The 23,184-nt window shown below is 42.6% G+C and overlaps 1 protein-coding gene across 1 annotated transcript; it reads right to left on the reverse strand.

Annotated features, from left to right (window-relative positions):
• Positions 1 to 1,034: 1,034 nt before the first annotated feature.
• Positions 1,035 to 9,062, reverse strand: cdh27 (cadherin 27). The gene is made up of 16 exons (XM_076096391.1): positions 9,039 to 9,062; positions 8,234 to 8,356; positions 7,860 to 8,009; positions 7,389 to 7,530; positions 7,141 to 7,304; positions 6,871 to 7,002; positions 5,858 to 6,040; positions 5,349 to 5,656; positions 5,046 to 5,188; positions 2,866 to 3,090; positions 2,558 to 2,779; positions 2,330 to 2,451; positions 2,130 to 2,234; positions 1,837 to 1,923; positions 1,532 to 1,618; positions 1,035 to 1,244 (listed from the first exon to the last, which is right to left on the reverse strand). The coding sequence occupies exons 1-16, from the start codon at positions 9,060 to 9,062 to the stop codon at positions 1,035 to 1,037; spliced, it is 2,427 nt and encodes an 808-aa protein (XP_075952506.1).
• Positions 9,063 to 23,184: the final 14,122 nt, after the last annotated feature.

Raw genomic sequence — 23,184 nt, forward strand, 5'->3', positions numbered from 1 at the left:
AACTTTTTTGATTTTAGCAAATGGCTGCAATGAAACAAAGAGTGAAAAATGTAAAGGGGTCTGAATACTTTCCGTACCCACTGTATCTTTACCAAAGGAAAGAAGATGATGCAGCCCCACAATTCCTTGCAGCGCCTTAAAATGACTCGCCCTTCGGTGGTCCTTGAAAACAAATGAAATGCCCTTGCACTGATTTTGACACTTTTCATACAGTCATAAACTAATGAAATTCATGTTGATGAATAGACTGACTATTTTCTTTCATTTTACATGTATTTATTCCCTTCTAACCTGTAAGAAAACAATACGAAAGTAAATATAACAAACTGACGATGAACCAACTCTCATAAAACAGATACGTTGATAAATGTTCGAAAACGAACCGGAACAAATAAACACGTACACCTCTTCACACCTCAATCAACTCATTTATCATATAATGCTTTGTGACTGGTAGCCTATATTCCTGTTGCAATTTCCAACCCTGGTAATCAAGTCATATTTTTCCCCAGTGTCCAAGTTTATATATGAAGATAATCCTAGGTAGGTCTACAATCAATAAAACGGTAAAAAGCTCAAAACTGAATGGTTGAATTCACATTATGCACGTTGGAAAAAGTGATATTTAACAGTTCATACTGCACATGAACGAATTGTCCGTTTTCGGTATATTTTATGTGTATATATAGTGTATGGTGAATACACAGGGTGAAGTATCTGATGCGCTTTTTGTAGTTCATCTTCACCATGATTTCACCATGCCAGCCCCACGTCAGTAACGTCTGTGGTCATATCACAATTGCGTAGCTTAGTGAAAGTGTCGTCGGATTCTCTAAGCACCACAGTTGTATTTTCCTAACTTCATGAATTCTCCATCACATCTTTCCTTGACCCCAATGTTTTTTTCCATAGAGGTCAAGGAAAAGTGGTTAATAACAGACATTAAGAGGTAATTTTTGGACTTTTTGACTGCAGCCCTTGTATGGTTTAAAAAATATCCTGTTTGTTTCACCGCTCAAGAACAAATATGTTGGTTATGTGATGTTTTGTGTGTGTGGCGGCTTGCAAATGGAAGCCAGTTCCTTGAACTTGGGGCCCAAGTCTTTCAGCGCGTTATCGAATGAATCCATGTCGGGAATGTCGATGCTGTCCAGCTCCGAGAGGTTGTCCGAGTCCCCCTCATCTGCGTAGAGGTGAGGCGGATACTCCGGCAGATCTTCCTCTGTCTCCAGGTGAGAGAGCTTCTGCAGGAGGAGTTGAAAAAACGAGCAAATAGTTGCACTAATATGTTGCCCAATTGCCTCCGAAGAAAGATAAACCTCACTCTTACTTTCTTAAATATTCAGGTTTGAGGTTTATTAAGATTTTGGATTGACCGAGAGCACTGTAGTTGTTCAATAATAAAATGAATCCTCAAAAATACGACTTGCCTAATAATGGTGCGTGCAGTGTATACAGCGATTCTTCTGCTGCAGGCGCATGCATGCATGCTTTTGCAGAGTATACATGATACTATAGCTGCACTACCAACCTTAGGAAGCAGGGCTCGGAGAGCTGCGGCCATTGCAGAGCTTGAGTTCCTTTTGTAGAGGAAATCCATTGTCCTCTTGTCATCAATCTGTACAAAAACAAGTTCACATGATTACGTTTTTTCAGCTGCTTCCTCAAAGTAATGAGCAATAATGACAATTCAAACAACTGTCTACCTGGTGGTTGCGATGGTTGACTATTAGAGTTTTCCAATTTGCCTATGATTAGAGGAAAGAGTGATACAGGAATTATTTATTTGCATGCACAGTTGTAACTGATAATTGACCTTCAATAAGTGCATATTACCTGGATCCAGTCGTCATTGAATAGGTTGGAAACATTGTCCGTGTTGTAATGTGTGAAGTGTTTGCAGATGGAGGTTTGCTCCCTATCCTGTTGAAAAGTGACAGGAGCAACTGTGATAAACGGATCATTTTGACTACACTCAAAATAGCAGTCTTTCATTTTTACAAGGCAGGTTATCATCAAAGTATGTGTGAGAAAACCTTTGAAAGTCCAACATTGTGCGTCTCATAAAAATCTGAAGATTGTTGCAATTAATCAAAAACTTAGTCTACATCATTTCCATCTCTTCCCACCTTTGGTGAACCTGTGATGTGTTGCTTTCTGTCATGCTGACTTTTCCATTGAGATGATAAGTAGCGCTTCTTATCAGTGGGCAGTGCCAGGCCACTGTTAGATATCTTGAGGGGAAAAAAAACAGTGACTGATTATTTGCATGAACACAAATCTGGAAAAGTATCACAGGATTGTTTTGCAAAAGTTTTTAAGCAGTGACCTGGCAGTCAGTTCCAGGTGTCTCAATGTTCGATACAAGGAGTGTTTCTACAGAGGGATTACTGGTCTCTAAAGTGGTGAACTCCTTTTTGCAGGTGATGACGACCGCCATCAGTAGCAGAACTGTCAGCGAGTAGGAGACCACAAAATGCAATTTGCAGTGAGTTATCAGAATTGTGACAATATCACAGAATTCTCTGATACTAAAGGCAACCATGTAATTTCTTACCCAGGAGTAAAAACAGTGAGGCAAACACTACGCCGATAGCACCGGAGGCAGCTTTTGTGGCAGTGGCACCGCGGCTTCGGCAGTCGGATCTCACAGAGCAGTCGCACGCGGTCACACTGAGGTTATAAGCGCCAAACTTTCCCTGCATGTCCGAGATCTTCAGATAAATTGTATGTGGGCCAGCCATCACATTGGGCTTCTTCACCAGTCCAGCTATGTATCCTGTGAGAGACAATCCCAAATTTAAATGTTTTTTGTTTTTTTTATGTATGCCCTAATATTTCACTTCATATCTTTGCTGTCTCTACCATATGAGGGATCCAGTTTCCATTTTTTGTTGACATCCCCCAGCAGTTCAAATGTGAAAGGCCCTCCGAATGGATTGTCATCCAGGTCAAAGGCTGTGATGTTTGTGGTGGTGGGGCCGTCAGACACACACACGTCAACATAGTCCACCGTTGGGTGAGGCACGTTGTCGTTCTGGTCAGTCATATGGATGTTCAATGTTGCTGTGCCTGTCATTGGTGGCTTGCCTGTCCAAGATGAGAAAAAAAACAAGAATACGACTCACTTACAGTAAGGTCAGTATGCTAACATGCTCACAATGACAATGCTAACATGTTGATGTGAAGCAGGTATGATGTTCACACTATTTTCACCACCTTAGATCAGCATGTTAACATTCGGCAGTGGGAGGTTTAGGCTATTTTGCTGGTATTTGGTCAGAAATGGAAATGTTGACCCCGATGGTGGCGCCAGATGAAAAGGATCACCAAAGTTATTCCAAGTTATCTTTTAACGGGTGCTTGAATATATGTTGGACATTTGATAGAAATCCATCCAACAGCTGTTGAGACATTTCACTTAAACACAAATGTGAACCTCATGGTGGCGCTAGAAGAACAGTCGGATGATAACCAGTCATTAGGGGTGGAAGTGATTAATCACATTTACTCTCCTTATTGTAACAAAGTCATGTTGGTGTACTTTTACTTTTTGGAGATTTTTTTGTTGTCTGTAATTATACTTATGCTAAAAGTTATCACAAGCACTTTGTTAAAGTTGCATCCGTTACAGAGTAAAAAGCACAAGTCACATGATAAAGCTCTGATAAACTGAGTGGGAATAGAACAGAGGAAAGGACATGAGAGGAAAGCTCCACGTTCTCTTCATGCATCTGTGTCCAAAGTGGTGACACTCCGGAGATGATTAGAGATTTGGTTTGAGTTCATGGGTCACGGGTTCAGGTGCCTGAGCCACTAGCACCTCCAGCTCAATCAAGTTAAGGATCACATGTGGGGTTAGGGTTATAATTAGCATTATTGAACCCCTGTCATAGTTTTAAATTGTTATATCCACCTTGATTAATAATGACGGATTTATTAAACCACCTGGCGAGCACTCATAGTTGACGCACCCACGATGTTCGTCACCTGCACAGTATGGACAGCTGGGTCTGGCTAGCATAGCACAACATGTGGTGGATACTCGGGTGTGTGAGGAGCGCAGTGGGACCAGAGAGGCCTAGTTGACTGGTTATACTGGGGGAGAGAGACCGATGGACTGGTTATGTCATGCTCTGAGACGTTGAACCTGGACCACATTATGATGATGGTGAGTACCACAACACGCTGCTGAGAGCCGATGAGAACGTCAACAACCGATGGCAACGTAGTTTCGTGCGTTGTATTGTTTTACATGTCCACGTCGTCTGCTTTGGGGATGTTTAAATCTACTGTTGATTCTGAAAGGAAGTTTCAGGCGCCGTGGTGTCCATAGCTCGTTTTATTTGTTGAGTTTAGTCTCTTTTTCGGGTTTTCTTGTGAGGCTACACTGAGGAGCGCAGTTGTATATTTATAATTGATAATCGGTTGTATGCACCGACTGCAGAGTGGTCTTGTTGCTGATGTTGTTCAACTTAAGTTAAGTCAACAAATGATGCAATCTATTTTGTACCCTAAAGATGTTCTTTAATTCAACAGTATCATATATACACCCCCCCCCCCCCCCCCCCCCCTACACACACACACACACACACACACACACCACCACCACTACTACCCCCGCGTCCCCCTTTTTATAATGTAACGCCACCAGCCATACATTTTGCTTCTACTTGAGTACATTTTAACAAAATTAGTTTTTCTTTCAAATTTCTCTTGAGTAACAGACAATGATCTAGTAGGCTACTTTTTCCACCTCCGGGGTTAATCATCTGGGAAGAGTACATGTCTATACGCCACATTTTGTGCCAATCCATCCAGCAAATTTGGAGCTATTTCACAAATTAGGTGAAAACTGTGAATTGCTTGTGGCACCAGAGGAAAAGTCAGGGGATCACCAAAGTCATCCCTAGAGCCATGCTGCTATAGCATGGCTAAAATAGTGCGACAAAGCAGTAGAGATTTGAATGAAACATTTCCTCAGTCATAACAATATAAGATAATTGGTTTGTGTCAGTGCCATCCAGCAACACTTTGAGTTTTACCAGTGTCCACTGCATGCACTAAGATGGTGTAGACACTGTTAACGACATGAGGGGATTCTCTGTCTGGCGTCTTGGATGTTGTGATGTCTCCTGTGTGTGGATCCACCGTCACCCAGCCAGCAGGGTCATTTCCTACCTTGTACCTGAGGACAAATACAATGTGCTTTAGTGTATAGGAGGTCCCAGATTAGAGCTCCCACATATTATAACCAGGGCATTGGATTTTTCCACAAGTGAAAAATATTTTTTTCTCTTCCTTAATCCGGCTGACAAACAAACCAGAGCGTAAACATAGCCTCTTACACAAAATCTCTTGCGTGACTGGAGTCGGGATCCACAGCTGTCACCTTCTCCACCCAGGTTCCAATGGGCGCGTTCTCCTCCAGCATGGCCTCTTTGACCGTCACACTGAAAAGCGGGGGGTCGTTGGTATCCTCAACTTCGATGACGACTTTTACAGAGTGAGGCTGAGGGTCATCATCACGTTCACTGGAGTCAACTTTCCAGAGGCCTGAGGGCGTCTTCTCCCTCACTTTACAGGAGAAATATGGCGCCTCGTTTTCCACTGAAATGGTCAGCTCCACTTGTGCTCCGTCCTCGAAGTCTAAAGGCTGAAATTGTACTGTGGTTATGTTTAATTTTTCATTTATTGTATGTATCATTCATAAAACATTAATTCTGTTAAAGCCCTTAAACGTGTAAACCTCAAGTGAAAGCAGACGTACTGTGACAAGCATGCGATGGAGTAATTACATATCCGACTAGAGGTGGGTGTCGCTGTAATGTAAAGCATGCAGCTAGGCGTCACTTACTTTTATGACTGTCAGGATTCCATCATTGGTGTCTGGGTCTGTTTTTATTTGAAAGTGCTCTCCCTCGTCACCCTGAATGGTGTACTTGGCTCTCCATGCCGGGCTGTTTGGGGTGTCTTTGTCTGAAACATGCAGCCGCAGAGGAGAGGTCCCGCCATCATCTTCTTTTACTTTGCCAGAGCCCTACGGTATGAATCACAGGTGCAGAGGTCAGGGGGAAAGAAATCTGCCATGCTGCTTCTTACCACTTACCACCAGTATCAAGTATAGTATAGCCTACATTTTTCACCTTCAATAACTGGGCGTTGACGAGAAAATATAAGTGTAAAATGATCTGGATAAACATAGCACTGAAAAATCTGTTGTATATATTTCTACCTTATCTGAAAATAATGTTTTTATGGTTATACAATCGGGGGTTAAACAACTATATAAAAATAAATTACTGACAAAAGTGTTTGAAAAACATTGCGTCCACTTATTGAAAATGATTATATTAGATGATAAAGTGAAACAGAAAAAGTAAATAGGTTTTTTTGCATTATGCAACTCCAACTTGCAGCATGAGTTCCTTTTTTGTTTATTATCGTTTCACATTTTCATTTGTATTTTTTGCTTTATTTATTTCTTTCTACTTACCCATTTCTCTGTTTTGGTTTGTTTGTTTGCTCATAAGTCCCTATATGGACAATAATAATAATAATACATTTATATTTTTAAACCTCCTACATTGTTTTTTCTTTTCCGACAGTAATTGAAAATAGGTTTAAACAAAAAGCTTGGCCCCTTTTGCACATCATTATAGAATTTTGAAGATTAATGTTTTGACTTAAACACGATTTCCTGTCATATTTTCAAATGGCAACAGCAATATGTCAAGTCTAGCATGTACTATACATCAGAATTGTAGATTAGAGGTGTGATTATTGCATGTGTTTGTAAAGATATGTAGAAGTGAGTGCTAAAATCATTGTGGTGATGTGTAGACCTTGCTAACCAGGACAACTGCTTACTGTTTGTCCGCTGATGGTTGGGAGGTGGTTGTTGCCGTCCTCTACGTGGATGACTACAGTGGTTGAACTGGAAAGACTGACTACGTCACCGTTGTCCTTGGCCTCCACCACCACTGTGAACATTTCAGCCACCTTAATGCAAGAAAATGAAAAATAATTTGATTACAGTTGTACAGTCTACAGAACTGGGTTACTAATCTAGTCCAGTTTGTTCCTTCTATAATGATCAGTGTATCTTGCATTCCCAAAAAATAGTGTGATCACACTTGCCTCATGGTCCAAACACCCTTGAAATGAGATTAATCCAGACTTCTCAATGGTGAAGTTGGTGTCTGAAGGGTATGGAACCACAGACTTGATTTCATATTGGAATGTTGAATTTCGCGTCCCTCTCTGGTCTCTGTCATAGGCTACCACAGTCAGGAGAGGTGAGCCTGATGGGAAATGACAAGAAAGGAGTGCACTTATTAGACACTGTGAGAAAAAAAAACATGTACTCTAGAGTCTTTAGGCTTTACCTTGTGGGGTTTCCTCATCAACGCTGATTTTAAACAGATCCGTCGGAAAGCGTGGTGGGTTGTCGTTGATGTCCAATATGGAGATTTCAACTCCTAATGTGGTGTCAATCGAGAAATCAGTCTTTCTGGCCACAAATTCCAGCTACGGATTGAAAGATGTGATTCAATTGCGGTCACAATGCAAAGAAAACAATGTGATTTGAATGAATGGATATTGTAAAATAATATGGAGTAAAACTAGATTTAAGTGTGCAACACCACTGTTGTCCTGTTTGTATGAGCTGCAAGGACCTGAACCTAACATAATAATACTAAATAAAAAAACGTAGTTTCCAATGTGTTTTATTTATTACAATACCAATATGACATATGTGCATCCCTAATCAGTGTGTAGAACTTTACAGCAGTATAGATAACAAAAGTGGATTACTAGTTGTTACTAAATGTTGGAATGTTACATGTGAATCTAACCTTAAGCATTTTATTCTTCTCGTAGTCCACAGCCCTGTGTACAGACACAATGCCAGATTCCTTATGAATAGAGAGAACTCCTTTTGGCTCCTTATCCACTCCTTCTCCATAGAGATCAAAGTATACTTGATATGTCCGCTCAATATTTATCTGTAAGCAACAAACACTTTACAATTGGCTTTGGGGAGCCTGAGACTTTTTATATGTCTTTTATACATTTTCATGATGAAATAACATGATCTACCATGTTTGGTAACTGTATTTATTATAATCAACAGGTCTATCAATTGATGATATTTGGTATCTGAGCTTGAAAATGAACACATTGGCTATTCTGGCTGAACTTTTTATCTACTGACTGGATGGTTTCTCACATTGCCCAGCTCATATGGGAAGGGCCCTGAATGCCCCTCCTCAATAGTGAAAGAGTCAATGATCCAAAACCTTCTGTGACGGCTCAGCAGCTCCGAGCATCTTGCACTTGAGGAATACAAAACCTGAAAGACAAGAAGCCAACCAAACCTGAAGCACGAGGTCTTCATTCCGAAGACATTGTTCCTTAGACGTTTCACAGTTGTAATGAAACTTCTAAGGAAGAATGTTTGTTTGAGGCGGAGCTCATATTTGATGTTATCTCTACACTTGGCAATGTAAGTGTTTAAAACTCGTGCTGCTATGTTGGGAAACCAGTTCAGAAATGCAAAACACACACACACAAACATTTCCAGAGACATGATTACATCACAGTGGGATGCTGTACTTTGCAACTCATGTTTGACCATACAGAGTATTTTTATTTATTTTTTTGTATCAAAGAGGTACATTTTACACCACTGACTCGCTTAAACACTTGTGGGAAGACATTGACCTCCACGGGAACTTAGACCAGTGGAGTGATGGGAAATAATATTGACAGTAAACAAAGGTAAAAAAGTGCCTGATTTTCATAGATAATCAAATAGTTGGAACCCTATTATATTAATAATAATAAATATTATTAATATTACATAATTTAGAATAATACTGTTACACTTTCAATCAAAATGAAAGATAAATGAATACTCCTTTTTAAGTAACACTGACTTTAGTCAGAAATTGACAGCTATAAAAATCAAGTAATAGCGTCAAACTTTAACTGAAGTCATTTCAAAAAGATTTTAAGTCCGTGTTGCTACTTACCAGGAGGAAGAAGAAGCAGAGCATGGTGCTTGTTCAGTACATCCAATTGTGAGAATGTACGAGGACTGGCTTTTTCTGACATTTAAGCAAAGGGAGACGAGACCCTGCCCCCTTTTTCTTTACACACCCACACAAGAAGAATAATAGACACAAGTGTGTGCGTGTGTGCATGTGTGTGTGTGTGTGTGTGTGTATTGCCTCCAATACGTCACTGTTTGGCTCACGCGGGTTCCTTAGAATTGATCAAGATTTGCAGGGAAGTCTCAGCTTTTGTTCTTTTGTTTTCATTCGACACTACAGGTTCTGTTTGTCCTCCTCAAGCTTCCGTGTAAGCAGCTAAGCATCCATCTAAAACACCTTGAAATAACCAGGAACAGTTGTGTTGATTACCAGAAGCACATGAATACATGTTCCTCTCTTCCTTTATTGTTAAAACAAAGAAATCCTGTTTGAGATTCATCTAAAATTGTAACTTTGAAAACTATGAATTTTGCATCGGCAGGACAATGTGTTGGTTTGAAATACAGAACTTTTAACAGTATGAAGTCTTCTATTGCGAAATTTACCGGGAGTCACCCAATTATCATTGTATTGTTCTAGTCACTGCTTTACTGTACAAAATGCATCATTTACCAACAACGGGTCCCGTGAGGTCAGAAACCGGGGAGCAAATCGTATCTGTCAAAACATGCCAAAACATAAATGGAAACGGGTGAGAATTAATAAATCTCCGTATTTACAGTTCACGGCCTCCACCTCCTAAACGAACACACAGAGCACAACTCATCAATCACAGGAAAGGTTGAAAGCAGCTGTAGGAGGCAGTGTGTCGCGGCTGAGAGGCCTCTTTCAATAGCTTGTATCCCAAAGTCAGCTCTTTGCCCTCGGCCGAGGTGTCAACTACCGCACTGCAGGAGGAGACCTGTTGTGCAGAGGGTGCTTCCTACGAAGATGGAGTCTGACTTTTCACCCTCTCCAACTCTGGAGGCACGGCTCTTCGCTTGGCTGTGCTGGTGTGCGTTTCCTCATCGTCTGACCTGAAGACTGGGGTGTCTCTTCCGTTGGCATTGGTGGTCTGACTGTCAGAGGAGGAGTTTGAAGACGTGGAGGACGCGCGGGACTTGGCATCAAGATCCTCGAGGACGTGTCGAAAGAGTCCATTACTGATGACTTCGTTGTTGTTGTTGTTTCCTTGGACTGTGGGTCAGAAACAAAATCTTGTTAGGGATGAAACTGCGCAGCGCTTCTTGTAATCTCTGCTCTGTTTCTGGTTTCCATACCTGGCAGCGGGGGGGTCAGCACCCCCTCGTCTCCCCCAGAGCTGAAAAAGACATCCAAGGCCTCCTGGTCAGAGATGTCGATCAGCTCCATCTGGTCCAGCAAGTCCACGTTCACCTCCATGGACGAGATGCTGCCAATTGGAGCTGCAAGAGAGGGGAAGCAGTGAAATGATGCGCATCTGTGTATGAGCGTGCATTTGTGCATGGATTTATAAAAAGGCCACCAGTCCGACTCACGCCTCTTATAGTCTCGGATACACAGGTGCGCCGAAGACAGGTAGACGTCCACGTCATGTTGGAAGACCTCCTCGAAGAAACGCTGTCTCTCTCTCAGCTTGAGCTGCTGTGCTGCGTCCACATCTGGGAGCCTCTGGCCTCGCTCGGTCTCCGCTGGCAATCGCAAAACAGGAAGGACATGAAATTAGAAACCAGCTCAGGGAAAGTCTAACATCTGATACCAGGAAGCTGCATTACAATCAAGCACCATACAAGGAGATTTTCAAACCAGTTCTTCCTCTCTGGACGCAGGTGTGCTAAGCAGTGAGATAACCTGGTGTTGCATAATATGACATATTGTTTGAGATCCATTTTACAGTCACTCAGGGGTCAAATGTTGGGAGCCAGAAGGGGGAGCCATTGAGCTGTAAGTGAGAGACATCAGGAGGCGGATTCTCTTTTGTATGGACTTATGGAGAGGTAATGAACAGTTGGTCACATATACAGTATCTCGACTACGAAACGATATTGTTGATTGTTTACGTTTTCTACTGAACTTCCACTGACAAGCTGCTTTTTCTGTCTTTTGTCAGGACGCTAATAAAACAAGCTTGCCAAACATTCACCACTGTACTAGCCTGCACATTTATTAAATGTCCACAGATCAAGCTGCCAGGTCCTCAGACAAGTTAATCTTGTCTGAGATACCATACGGCCCTTTTTTCCCCCCTCATCAGCATCATTCTAATAAGGCTGAGTGCAAGTCCAATGTGTGCGAGTGGATGGGTGAACTGCAGCAGTGTGACTGCAAGAGGAATGAGGAGAGGGGAAATGCTGGACTGTAAATGTCTGACGCTATGAGTGCTCTTTTCTTCCACTGAGAAGGAAACACTTGAATTGAGTCTGAAGTCGAATCGCTAAGCGGTTGCTTTTTACAACAAGTTGTACGATTAAGCATGAAGTGCGACTTGTAAACTAGTGAGCTTTAGAGGGTTTTGTAGGTGGACCGAGCCAAGCTAGCAGTTTCACCCTGTTTCCATTTTTTTGTGCTAAGCTAAGCTTACCATGTCCTGGTTGTAGCTTCATATTTACCTGACAGACATATGAGATATCATTCTTCTTATGTAACTCTTGCACATACTGTGAGTATGCACTGACACATTTTGCATTCTTTTATTATCTCCACCATGCGTAATCCTGGAGAGAGGTTATGTGTTCGGCCGTGCGTCCATAACTGAGTGCATGTGCGCCTCTGTGTCTGTCCGCGGCTAATCTCGCATTCTGCTGCTTACCCCTCACTCACCACTCTTAACTGCCCCACTGGCTGGTAGGGGCTGTTAGTGATAACTAACAGGCACTAGTCTGCGGCCAGAGACGCGGTGGGACAAAAAACAGTTTTGGTATGTTTGGCTAACGCAACTAGAACTGCACACACTGCTGAGTACCTTTGGCCGCTGCTCTGCGGCTCACTTTTATTGTATTTTTTGACGTTGTGTTTGGCTAACCGCTAGCGGAACTACCAGTGTACACACTGTTAAGTACCTCACCACCACTCAGCTGCTGCTAAGCGGCCAGACGGCTTGGGGAGTTTACCTTTGTGTTTTGGCATGATTGCATGAAGTGTACTATATGATGACTTTACAGCACTGGTTGTATTCATTCAATCGCACAATACAGCGATGGTCGTTGCAGACACACCTGGCGGAGATCTGCACTCTACTGAGTGCACCTTTCTAGTTGTAAAGTGCATTTCTATTCTGTCCCCCCCCCGAGCTTAGAACTGGTATGTTGCATTAGTCATTAGAGCAGTGTCTGAGTTTTGAGGAGCCATTACAACATGCAGTCAGGGATTGAGCTAATTGGATGAGGCTTTCAAACCATGTCTAAATTCCAGGGATTGTCTATTATCTCTGACAATATTAGGGGACTCCCGTTAAGATGCACTGCAGCCATAAATCAATAACTGCTGCAGTCAGGATAAAGCTGCAAAGTTGCCTAATAGCAGCAACAGGTTGCAATCCTCGGAGCGCTGTGTCAGCACAGTCCTCCCCACAAGTCGTGTCACGCGTCTGTGGTGACACAAGGACACTCGCCTGTCACTGCAGCTCTGCTCTGCCCTGTTTGACAGCCTGCATCCTGGGTGCAGGAACCTGCTTGGCTCTGGGATCAGACTGGGCAGACAGCTTTGGCGGGAAGAGGAGTAGAGGACAACTCAAACCACAGGGTTGGACCGGCTGACTGCACCTATGGGCTTACAGTATGTGTGAGACAGAACCCGGAAATATAGACTGGAATTCCCCAAAGACTGAAAACACACAAATCTTAAAAAAAAAAAAAAAGTGATGAGTTGACAATATCTGCCCTGACACAGTTATCATAGAGTAACTGCATGTGTTTGGTTCGAACTATTGAGCTGAAATGATAGACGAACAAAGCATCAATGTGTCTTGTGTAATGACATTTTGAATGATCCTGTGAATAGACACGTTGTCAGTGATCATAACAAGTTTTTTTTAGCTTGATATCAATAGTGCTGTGCAGCCTGACTGGCTAGTCTTCAATAAAATGATCTGATAAACCAACCTCATATGCCTATCTCTGGCTTTTCGGACAAGTTCAGATCCTTCTGTGCACAAAACTGCTCCTCTCACCCTAATTCATCCTCCTCCTTACTCTTCATCCCGAACCAAAACGTAATTTATTTCCTGTTCCATATGGACACACTGCATGTCTAATGCATACCGCATTTTAGCTCCTAAGAGAACAAAACATGTTGACAAAGATCCAGCTCCTCTTATCTCCCTGTTAATGGGATACCTTCCAGAGAGCTTGAGGCCTTGCAAGAAATCAATTTGCAAATAATAATAATGGTCAAAATTGGTGGAGCAGAGATTGAGATACTATTATTATCATTATTACTACTATTTTAGTCTCTAGTATGGGTCAGGCTCCAGAAATGCTGGAGCCTATGCTAACCATAATGCCACTCAATGGCATCTTTTATTTTTAGTCTCCCTGCCTGGTAAATGCCAATATCTTTCAAATTCCGCAGCCCTAATTTACAACTGAGGCTTTCTAGATTTGTAGTCTCCAAACCCAAGATGAGATATTCCCGACCTTTCCTGAAAGCTTAAAAGAGTGCACCAGTTTATCATTGAACTTCTATAACTTTGTTGGACTCAAATACAAAAAAGAAAGGATCAGAATCGATGCAGCAGAACCAGAGACATTGTCTTTTTCTTCTTCCTTGTCAAAACCTGGTGACTACATTACCCATAATTCAACTTGAACAGTTTGGTCGGAGATTTAAGTACGTTGTGCCAGGCAGTAGCTAGAGATGAGGAGCCGTCTGGTGAGCTCACTTCTTTCTAACTCCACATCACCAGATTTTTTTTTTCGTCTTCAAACTTCAGCCCCAACTGACTCTGACTCAAGTGACATCTCTTGAGGCAATTTATCAGATTTGGAGCAGCTCCCTCTGGAAACCTGCACGCAGACTTTGATGTGTAAAATTGGCGCACTTCACCCTTTTAAGTAATTTCCATCACTGCTCTTTAACAAGCAGACACAGAAAGTCTGTGTAGGAGGCGACGTTAGTGATTACAATTATGCAATGAAGGAGTCCGTCAGTGCCGCCAGTCACATGGTACAACTGCTCTTTAGAAGCTGCAATCTTCCATAAGAACAGTGAGATGGCAGGTGAATGATTACAAGTTGTTTATCTTGTGCCAGTCGTCATTATGGGCATTTTGTTTTTGCAGCATTTCTGTGTCTTAATATAGATGTCGGAGGTTGTGCGAGTGTGTGTGTGTGTGATGCGTCCCTTTTGTTGCACTGTTGCACAATCAGAAACACTATATTGTCTACGGAGTCTTTCGGAAGCGAAGGGAGCAGCGCTGACAAAGCAAGATGTCATTCACAATCAGGAGCTGCCTGTTTGACGCGTGCGTCTAAATGAAAAGAGCTCCTTGTTTAATGTGACCAGCCAAGGACATCGCGTCTGACAAAACACTGGATTTGTACGAGATGAAAGCCTACCCTCTCTTTACTTTTCAAAAGAAGGGCGGACAGGACTTCAATAGAATGTTTGTGAACAAAAATTATGCTTTTCATTAAAAGCTACAGGTTTACACAAATTGCTTATCCTTCAGTTTTTCTTCACGCTCAGTTAAACACTGATTGATCTCAGCATTGATCGTTTCCACTTAAAGGCTGAGGCCTGTGGTGAGCTGAAGGTTAGCTACAGATGCATATCCTCACATTGATTTTGCTTCCCTATCCAGTTCTTTTCTCATTTAATCACCTTGATCGATACGGCTTCCCTGGCCGCGGACAACCCTGGTGACCTCTGATTAGCACAACCACTCACACGGGAAAAACGTCCACTGCTGATGAGATGTACAGTCCGCTGCAGCCCAAAGTCTTTCGTCTTATACTGCAAGATGTCTGAAGGGCCTGTGGCTGCTCAAGAGGTTATTTCTTTCTTTCTTTCTGTATGGGTTCTTTTTGCCTTTATTTATTTTTCTTTCTTCATCTTTCTTGTTTTATATCTTGTTATCTCTCATTCTTTCTGTCTTTCTGTCTGTCTTTGGGTACATCCCAAGTCTCTCATTTGTCATTTCCTCGCTCCTCGCTTGAACCGGAAGTTCAGGGGATGCAATTAAGAGACTTGGGATGTACCCCTCGTGCATCCTCGCTCATGGCTCCTCAGAGATCCCTCCTCGCTCCTCAGAGCAGAAATAAGAGCTTTGGGACGGCCGTCAATATGGCGGCGCAGAACAACTTCTGGTTATGGTCTTTCTCTCTCTCTCTCTGTCTTCTGTCTTTCCTTGCATCTTTCTGTCATTTTCTGTCAAACTCTCTTTGTGTCTTTGTTCGTGTTTGTCTTTTTGTCCTCTGTCTCTCTTCATGTTTTTGTCTCTGTATTTCTTTTTGTCTTTTTTTCTGTATTTATTTGTCTCTCTGTCTATCCTCCTTCCTGTTAAACTTTCTTTCTTTCTGTCTGCCTGTCTCTCTGTCTCTCTGTCTGTCTCTCTCTGTCTCCTGCTCCTTCCTCTCTGTCGCCCCCCTCCTTCCTTCCCCTGAGTCTTCAGGGACTGGAGAAAGAAAAGGTCATGGGTTCAGACCCAGTTGGACATGCAGAATGACTGGATCAGACAGAAAGATAGAGACAGACAGAGCGGACCTGACGTGTTTGTGTGCCACTCTGCCTCCCCACATAAAGACAAACCCAGATCCGCCGCTCAGGAGGCAGAGAGAGAAAGAGCCCATTCAGAGCCGGACAAAGGCTCAGATGTGAGGGAACGGGACTGGCCTGCGCTCCTTCGTCATGATGCCATTTACAGGAAATCGCTTTGAATTTAGCCACGGTTGAATTCACCTAAACTCAGCCTGTAATGTCTTTAGTCGAGTTACATCCTTCAATGAGATGTTTGTTAAATTCCTCCTTTTTGCTTTAATCAAATTCGCGTGAAAACTCGTTAAATTCCTCGCTTCTCAGCAGACGCGGCGGATATAATGCATCATCCCCACATGATTGCCAATGCTCATCTGTCTTCAGCTTGACTGTGCATCGATATTCTACACGAAAACAACGCACAAAGGCTGAGAATCAGGTCACTTTCTGTATCAATTTATTCAAGCATCATGTGCTTCATTCCACTGTCACATTTTCAAGGATGGGACCCTGAAACGCCGCTTTAAAAGTGCTGCACATACAGCCGAGGCAACACATTGATCTGAAGGCTTAGTGAAGGAATGGCAGGAGGGCTCGGTGTCGCTAACAGGCTGCCATTAGCCCAGCACTATGCAGAAAGAAAATGTGAGCTCACTGGCTGGCTCCCTTGTGACGGGTAAAGAGAAGGTCAGGGCAGAACGGAGCAGAGAAAACTGCCTCTCCAGACGATCCAGTTGTTTTTACACTTGTTGGTTGAAGGAGCAGCTCCGGCTATGAACCCTGAGTAAACACTAGTTGAATAGAAATCCCAGTGGGAAACATCACAACCTCCTCAGCTTTGATTATGGAGCAGTTCTTCCAGACTCTCAGCCTGAGTCTATTCATCCAACCCAAGGCTTTTTCTAAGAAGTGGCTTTCTTTGTACAAAAGGATGAGGTCATCCCTGTTTAAATGGCTGTGGTGGTGGTGGCGGTGTTGCATACTTCCACGTGTTTCCATGTCTGACATCCATGACATCATCCATAAATAAATACATCAATAAATTCTAAAATGAATATGTTAAAATCAAACATATGAGGAAGCATTTTCTGGATTTTTCTGGATTTTTAAAATTTGTTTATATTTATTGATGAAAAAGTCATTTTTTTGTCTTCCATGCTGAAGTAATAGTGTAGCTCTTCTTCTCCCTGTGTGTCTCTCTCAAACACACTTTGTGATTGTATGTTGAGGCATGACCACCTGCTGACTCCTAAACACTGGGACAGATGTGGTAACACTGGTTTGGGCTGAGGCCACTACGAACGGGCTCTCTGCCCTTTCCACCTATAGGCACTCTTCGTCAGAGGAGCAATTTTATTTCACATAGATGGGTTCTCAACTGCGACAAGACAGAAATAGAGAGTGAGTGGCTGTAAACACAGAAAGGCAGCAACATGAGTGAGGGAGGAAAGGTCAAGGAGGACAGGAACACTTGCAGAAAGGCTAAAAACGAAGAGGATGTCTTTAAAACATCCAGGGAATGACGGGATAGAGGTTAGCCAAAGTGAGTCAAGAGTGTGGGTTGTAGAGATGTAGAGGATGGAGAGAATGAATTCTGCACCGGCTCATTAGTTAAAGAGGATGTCTTGTTGTTTTTTACTGAGAGTCTCTTCCGTTTACCTTCCGGCACAACATTCACCCTAACAGCAGGCTGCCAACAGTCTACATTGATCATTAGTGGATCTGTCTCTGCTCTGCTAGAGCTGTTACAGTAATTAATGGTGTCTCAGTGAGGAATAGTACAGCGCCTGTTTGGCTACAGGTAGAAGATTTATCCGGCTCTAACAGCAAGAGCAGAGATGTATGAATGCAATGTGTTAATTTATCACTAACATTACCACATCCTGCTCAGCACATCCGAAAGGGTAAAGTTACTCCTCCCATATTACACTTTTCTATTTTCTAGTGACTCTTTCACATTGCTTTGCTTGTGTCTTCTCCTCATTCCGCGGAGCACATGATGCTTTGAACTAAAGTGGAACAGACAACTGGCCACGCTCGTAAAATGGACGATCTTTGGAGACGATGCACTTGCTCTGTCTCACACTTTTGTTTTTGGTTCCCAAAAAAAAAAATCCCTATTTCCTTTCCAAAAACCTGCCACTTACTGGGCTCCAGTTTCAAGCGCCGTAAATTATGTATGGGAGTTGATGTGTGCTTGTGTGTCTGTCTGGTCTGATATACTTAATGCGTGCATGTGCGTGTTGTCATTTGCATATTAGATCTGTCTGTTTTCGCTGGGTCAAAGCAGTGTCCAGCCCCATCAGCCCAGTCCGTCAGGACAACAATGACATCAGTGTTAACCCTCTCCTTCCTTCCCCGCTGACAATAGGACTGTTTGTAGGTCAGTGTCCTGTCCCACTGTCCTCCATAAGTCCACAAGCAGACCGTCATGAATTCTGATCAACACAGTAGGCTTCACCAGCTGACAAAACACTTTAACAAATCCTCTTGTCCAGACTAACGATTAATAAACAGTAGAATAACATCAACATGTACTCAATCAAGCCAACCTGTTAATAATGTTCAAAGCGCTGTATGGTCAAGATAATTAATGCTAAACAAGCGTAATTTTAAAAAAAAAACTCTACCTGGACGATTAATCATCATAGAAGCCTTATGATAAAGAAAACGGTGTTAATTGGTGACACTGATGACTGTAATTACACTCCAACATTGAATTATCTAGTGAAGGTTAGCCGAGTACATCCTCTCTGTAAGGCTTAAGGTTAGGGCTCCTACACATTCCTGTCCCTGGATCAGCTGCCTCTCTTTGTGAGGTCGGTTTAAAGCTATTTTCACTTCAGCTGGCAGAACTGTAGGAATGTTTGCTTAGACTCAACACAGAGTCTCAGACATATCTCAGATGTTTGCTGAGGCTGAGGCGGATTGGTCCGCAGATGCTGCTGGTTACAAAAGACTTAACACTGTTTTATCATGATTTATTGTAGCGCTGACTGGTTATTCCTTCATGTTATCACAATCACAAAAACATGTTTCCTCTTCCCAGCAATGCCAACACCTCGGTGAACAGACTCCGAATCATTAACTGACCAAACGGAGGATTCAGCTGAACAGTGAGTAGATGGATTTGTTAGAGAACTAATGAGAGGAGCTGGTCTATGTCCCCAGGGCTGCACAGCTTAGACCGTTGGATTGATGGGAACCTTAGTAGCCCATCTACCCACGGCGGTTTAATATAATCATACACAAACACACACAGAGTATATTTAGCCACGTGTGATATGCCACACGGCATTGTTTATAATAGAATAATCTGTGTATTTTCCACATGTGTGCTTTTCACACGTTGGTAAGCATTAGTATTAAGTATTTACGCGTCTTCGGTTTCAACAACTGCAACCTAATTGCTGGAAATTTGCAATTGTAATCATGGCCAATTGCTTTAACAAGGCAAGACATCAGCCATTAATATGTTTCACTCTTTATTGTCTTTCATTTTTTATTTTCCAACATGAAGCTCTGAATGTTGTTTCAAAGCCTTGTCCACATTGTATGCAGTAACTTTTTGTTTGGGAAGTAATGTTTTCTTCAACTTTTTATTTGTTGGTTGTAAGGTAAAGGAGGTACAGCAAGAAGTGGTTTAATTTGGTCCCATTTGTGTCCCCTCTAGCTCATTAAGCTCCAATGAGTAGAGCAGCACAGCAGATAAACATACTGTATTGATCCCTCAGAGAGTGATCCATTAAAGATACTGACGGTACATGTTATGGATTTTTAACTCACTAATTTGCTTAATAAACATAATTTACTCCTTATTCCTATCTGGGGTCAAGTCAAAGGGGACTGCGCTAAGAATACATGGAGAATAGGAACAATTCCTTCTCCACCCGACACCCTGCCGTCTGTAACGGGCTCTAAGCAGCTGGCCGGTCCTTCACTTCTCAGCACACCGATGTGCCGCTCTCTGGCACAGTCCCACAATAATCAAAAGGCGACAGAGCGGACTGTAGAGGCACAGAGGCTCTGGGCAGAGCAGCAGATGGGAGACGTCTTTCTCTGGAGTCGCAGCCCTGATCCTTTATTTTAGCCTCGTGAAATCACAAACTGATCTCACTGGGACTAATTCAGTTTCAGTTCTTGTGTGCTCCATCTGTGTTGGTGTGTCTGTGGAACAAGCTGCAGTCAGTCGACTATGCTGAGATCTGCAGGCACAATCCCATTAGAAATAAGAGATGTTTGTCTGGAGCCCTGCGGCGGCCCTAATCCAAGGCTGCCTCAGTGTGTGTGTGTGTGTGTGTGCGTGTGTGTGGGTCTGTGTGGGAATGCATCCCTGTTCCTGTGCAAAGAGAGTGACCTATTCACTTGGTATTACTGGTATATTACTCAGGGTGATGATTCAACATTCGGCTGGTGCAGCTATTGGACAATTCACTTCAGGCAACATCAACACAACAGCAGCTATTTAACACACTGACTGAGATGTCACACCGGTTTCTACATTCTATCTGAAACACACACACACACACACACACACACACACACACACACACACAGCGTATGCCTCGTGGAGCAGTTAATACATTTGGTGTCTATCATAAATAAAGAAAACTCCAGCTCTCCTTGACATTAATTTGACACCGTTTGATGTATTATAGACACAGAATTTCTGACACGTTAAAAGGTAATACACGAAATGGAACAGTTGGAAAGGTTTTCATTGTAGCTTGAGTTTCTGTTTCTTTGCCTCAATCTGTGTGTGTGTGTGTGTGCTGTACTTCTGACAACCAAATATGGAGAATCCTTTCCTCCTCCCCAATGCCCCGCTCTACATCTGCACATCAAAACTGTGTTAATGGAGCAAACTTGTGGCTACATCTCAAAATATCCACCTGAACTAAAAGATGAGTTTCTGACTAAATGTTTAGAAGTTTTGAAGATGACTCACGGGGCAGGCGTTTGCTGTGAGGGTCGGCTGACGAGGAGCTCATGTTGCTGGAGAGTTGCAGAGAAGGGAGATAATCAATCAGAGATGATCGGTGAGAGTTCAGCAGAGAGAGGCTGCCGATCATCTCCCACGCCCTCTGCTCACTCGGACTGCTCCAAGGTGACTGATGCTCGCTGTTCTCCCTCCCAGCTTCCCCTCTTTGACTCAGTGGACTCTGAGCCACTTGGATGAGGCGAGAACAAGTTTGTGGCTTTGTGGAGCCGACCAGCTGACCAATGACAGGGAGGAGGGAGGAGCCGAGAGGGAGTCGGAGGAAAGGATTGATAAAACGGGAAGGGGGGATTTTATGTAACGGAGTGGAAAATACCAAGGAGAGACAGGCACATGCCTTTGTTATTTTTGTCTTCCTGCACCCCCTCCCTCCCTCTCCCTTCCTCTCCTTCTGTCTCTTGTCCCGTTCTCCCTTATTTGTTACGGATTTAAAAGCTCACTCTTCTTGGTCAACTTCTGGGTCAAGTGATGTCAACAAATGTTACATGAGCAGACAACAAATATGCCTTTCATTATTGTATTTCTTTGCCTAACTGGTTTAATAATAATTGGAACTGACGCCCCTTGAACAATTCAAATGCTTTTGTTTCCTCTTCACAAAGAACATTTTGATCCTTCCAGAATAATATGATCTGAATGAGGGATTAATATTAGTTAAGTTTGGATACAATGTGCGCACTATACTTTTGAAAAAAAATCTCAAAATAGATCGTACATCCAAACATTAAAAGCAACATTTTTACACAATAGTAGAATTGTTTAGTGTCTTTTTAGATGAAGATCCTACAGAAAACATTTGAAGAAAGATCTATTTATTTCACATTAGAGCTAAAATATTAATTGTTAATTAATTAGTAAATTGAGTAAATTAATCTGCACCTGCTTAGTTGACATGTAAGCATTAGAGTCCTTGGTTTTAATTTAAAAACAATTAACCAAAAATGCCAAACATTCTCTGGTTACAGCTTGATCCAGCAGCATTTGCAGCGTTTCTCTGTTTTATATTAATATAAATAATATACCTTTGGTCTGTGAAAATGACTCCTAAAGGTGGTATCTGTAGATGTCTTGTTGTTCTCAATCAACAGTCCAAATAACCAGCAGATTAATTGTTAGTTGCAGCCCAAATTCACATTTCTCATGGCTGTTACTTTTGGCAGTAAAACCTCTGGTGGCCTAGAGGTTTTAGGTGTGTGTCCCCAGCAAGAGTCCGGCTCCGGACCTTTGTTGCATGTCATTCCCCTCATTTACTGTCACGGACTCTCTAATAAATCAATAACATACTAAAAACAAGTTTTGGCTGCTGAATAATTGATTTAAGACATAATTTCCAAACAGTGAGTAGAAGTAGATTACAGATAGACTGTGTGTCTGAGACACCATCTAGTGGACAACAAATGACACTTCCAGTTCTTCCTCGTTGCATTGCTGATTACACAATGTTTGCATGCAGAGGTTTCACAGAGCATCATTACATCATTGCCCTTTTCCTCAAAACACTGCACCGGCATTCAAGAGAGCCTTTGAAAGGATGCCGTGCCTCAGTTACAGGCCGGAGAAGATGCTGTTGTGAGTCATTGCAAGAGTCTGTGTGTAAGAATCGGCACAAAGGGACATGACTTGTTGATCATCCACTTTGATCAACAGAATATTTTACAATAACCATGGCACACAGATCTTCACATAAGGCAACAAATTAATAACAAACCTTTATATGCTTGCGTGCATAGGCACCGAAACTTTCACTACCGGAACTCACACTCTGCGTCGGTGCCACGCTGAAAAGTGAAACTTCAAATACGGGCTGAAATGTAGCAGTTGGGAAGTGGTGGGAGTGACTGGCGATTTCTATCCATAAAACATCCATGTAAATGTCAGTGGTTATGATGGTTTAGCCTAAGTGTGTGTGTGTGTGTGTGTGTGTGTGTGTGTGTGTGTGTGTGTGTGTGTGTGTGTGTGTGTGTGTGTGTGTGTGTGTGTGTGTGTGTGTGTGTGTGTGTGTGTGTGTGTGTGTGTGTGTGTGTGTGTGTGTGTGCATCCGAGGATAAAAGATACAGAGAGCGAGAGAGAGAGAGAGGGAGTGGGCAGAGGAAGCATGATGTGACTCAAAGTGAGAAATCCTCTCCACCTCAAACTAGATTATGCGTGGGCTTTCTCATGACTGGGGGTTCACCTGCTGAGGCCGTGCAAAATCAATAGCTGAGAACTGGGCTGCCGTGCTGCAGAGGCAGCCATGAAGCAAAAGCCAAGTCCTCTTTCTTGTGTTTTAAAGTGAGATGAAATGGGGAGAGCAAGAAAGCAAGTCAGGAAAAATATATAGAAAGCAAGGGGGGGGGGGGGGGCGGTTCATGTTGTCTGAACAACCATGAAAGACCTTCATGCTTAATGCTGACTATTGAACTCTTTGCTCAAATACGATTAGCCTACTTGCCATTTTCAAAGCATTCACAGGGTTAGGTGTCGCGCTCATTGAGG

This window comes from Anarhichas minor, unplaced genomic scaffold (genome assembly GCF_050575085.1).
Source record: "Anarhichas minor isolate MPS153535 unplaced genomic scaffold, ASM5057508v1 ptg000021l, whole genome shotgun sequence".
NCBI lineage: Eukaryota > Metazoa > Chordata > Actinopteri > Perciformes > Anarhichadidae > Anarhichas > Anarhichas minor.

What these genes read in the sequence shown, in the direction of transcription:
- cdh27 (XM_076096391.1), bottom strand. Translation starts at nt 9,062, where the DNA reads ATGCTCTGCTTCTTCTTCCTCCTG. An exon ending in AGTCACGCAAGAGATTTTGT is followed by an intron (nt 5,189 to 5,348) that starts GTAAGAGGCTAT and finishes ATTTGTCCTCAG; the next exon opens with GTACAAGGTAGGAAATGACC. An exon ending in GAAACTGGATCCCTCATATG is followed by an intron (nt 2,780 to 2,865) that starts GTAGAGACAGCA and finishes TGTCTCTCACAG; the next exon opens with GATACATAGCTGGACTGGTG.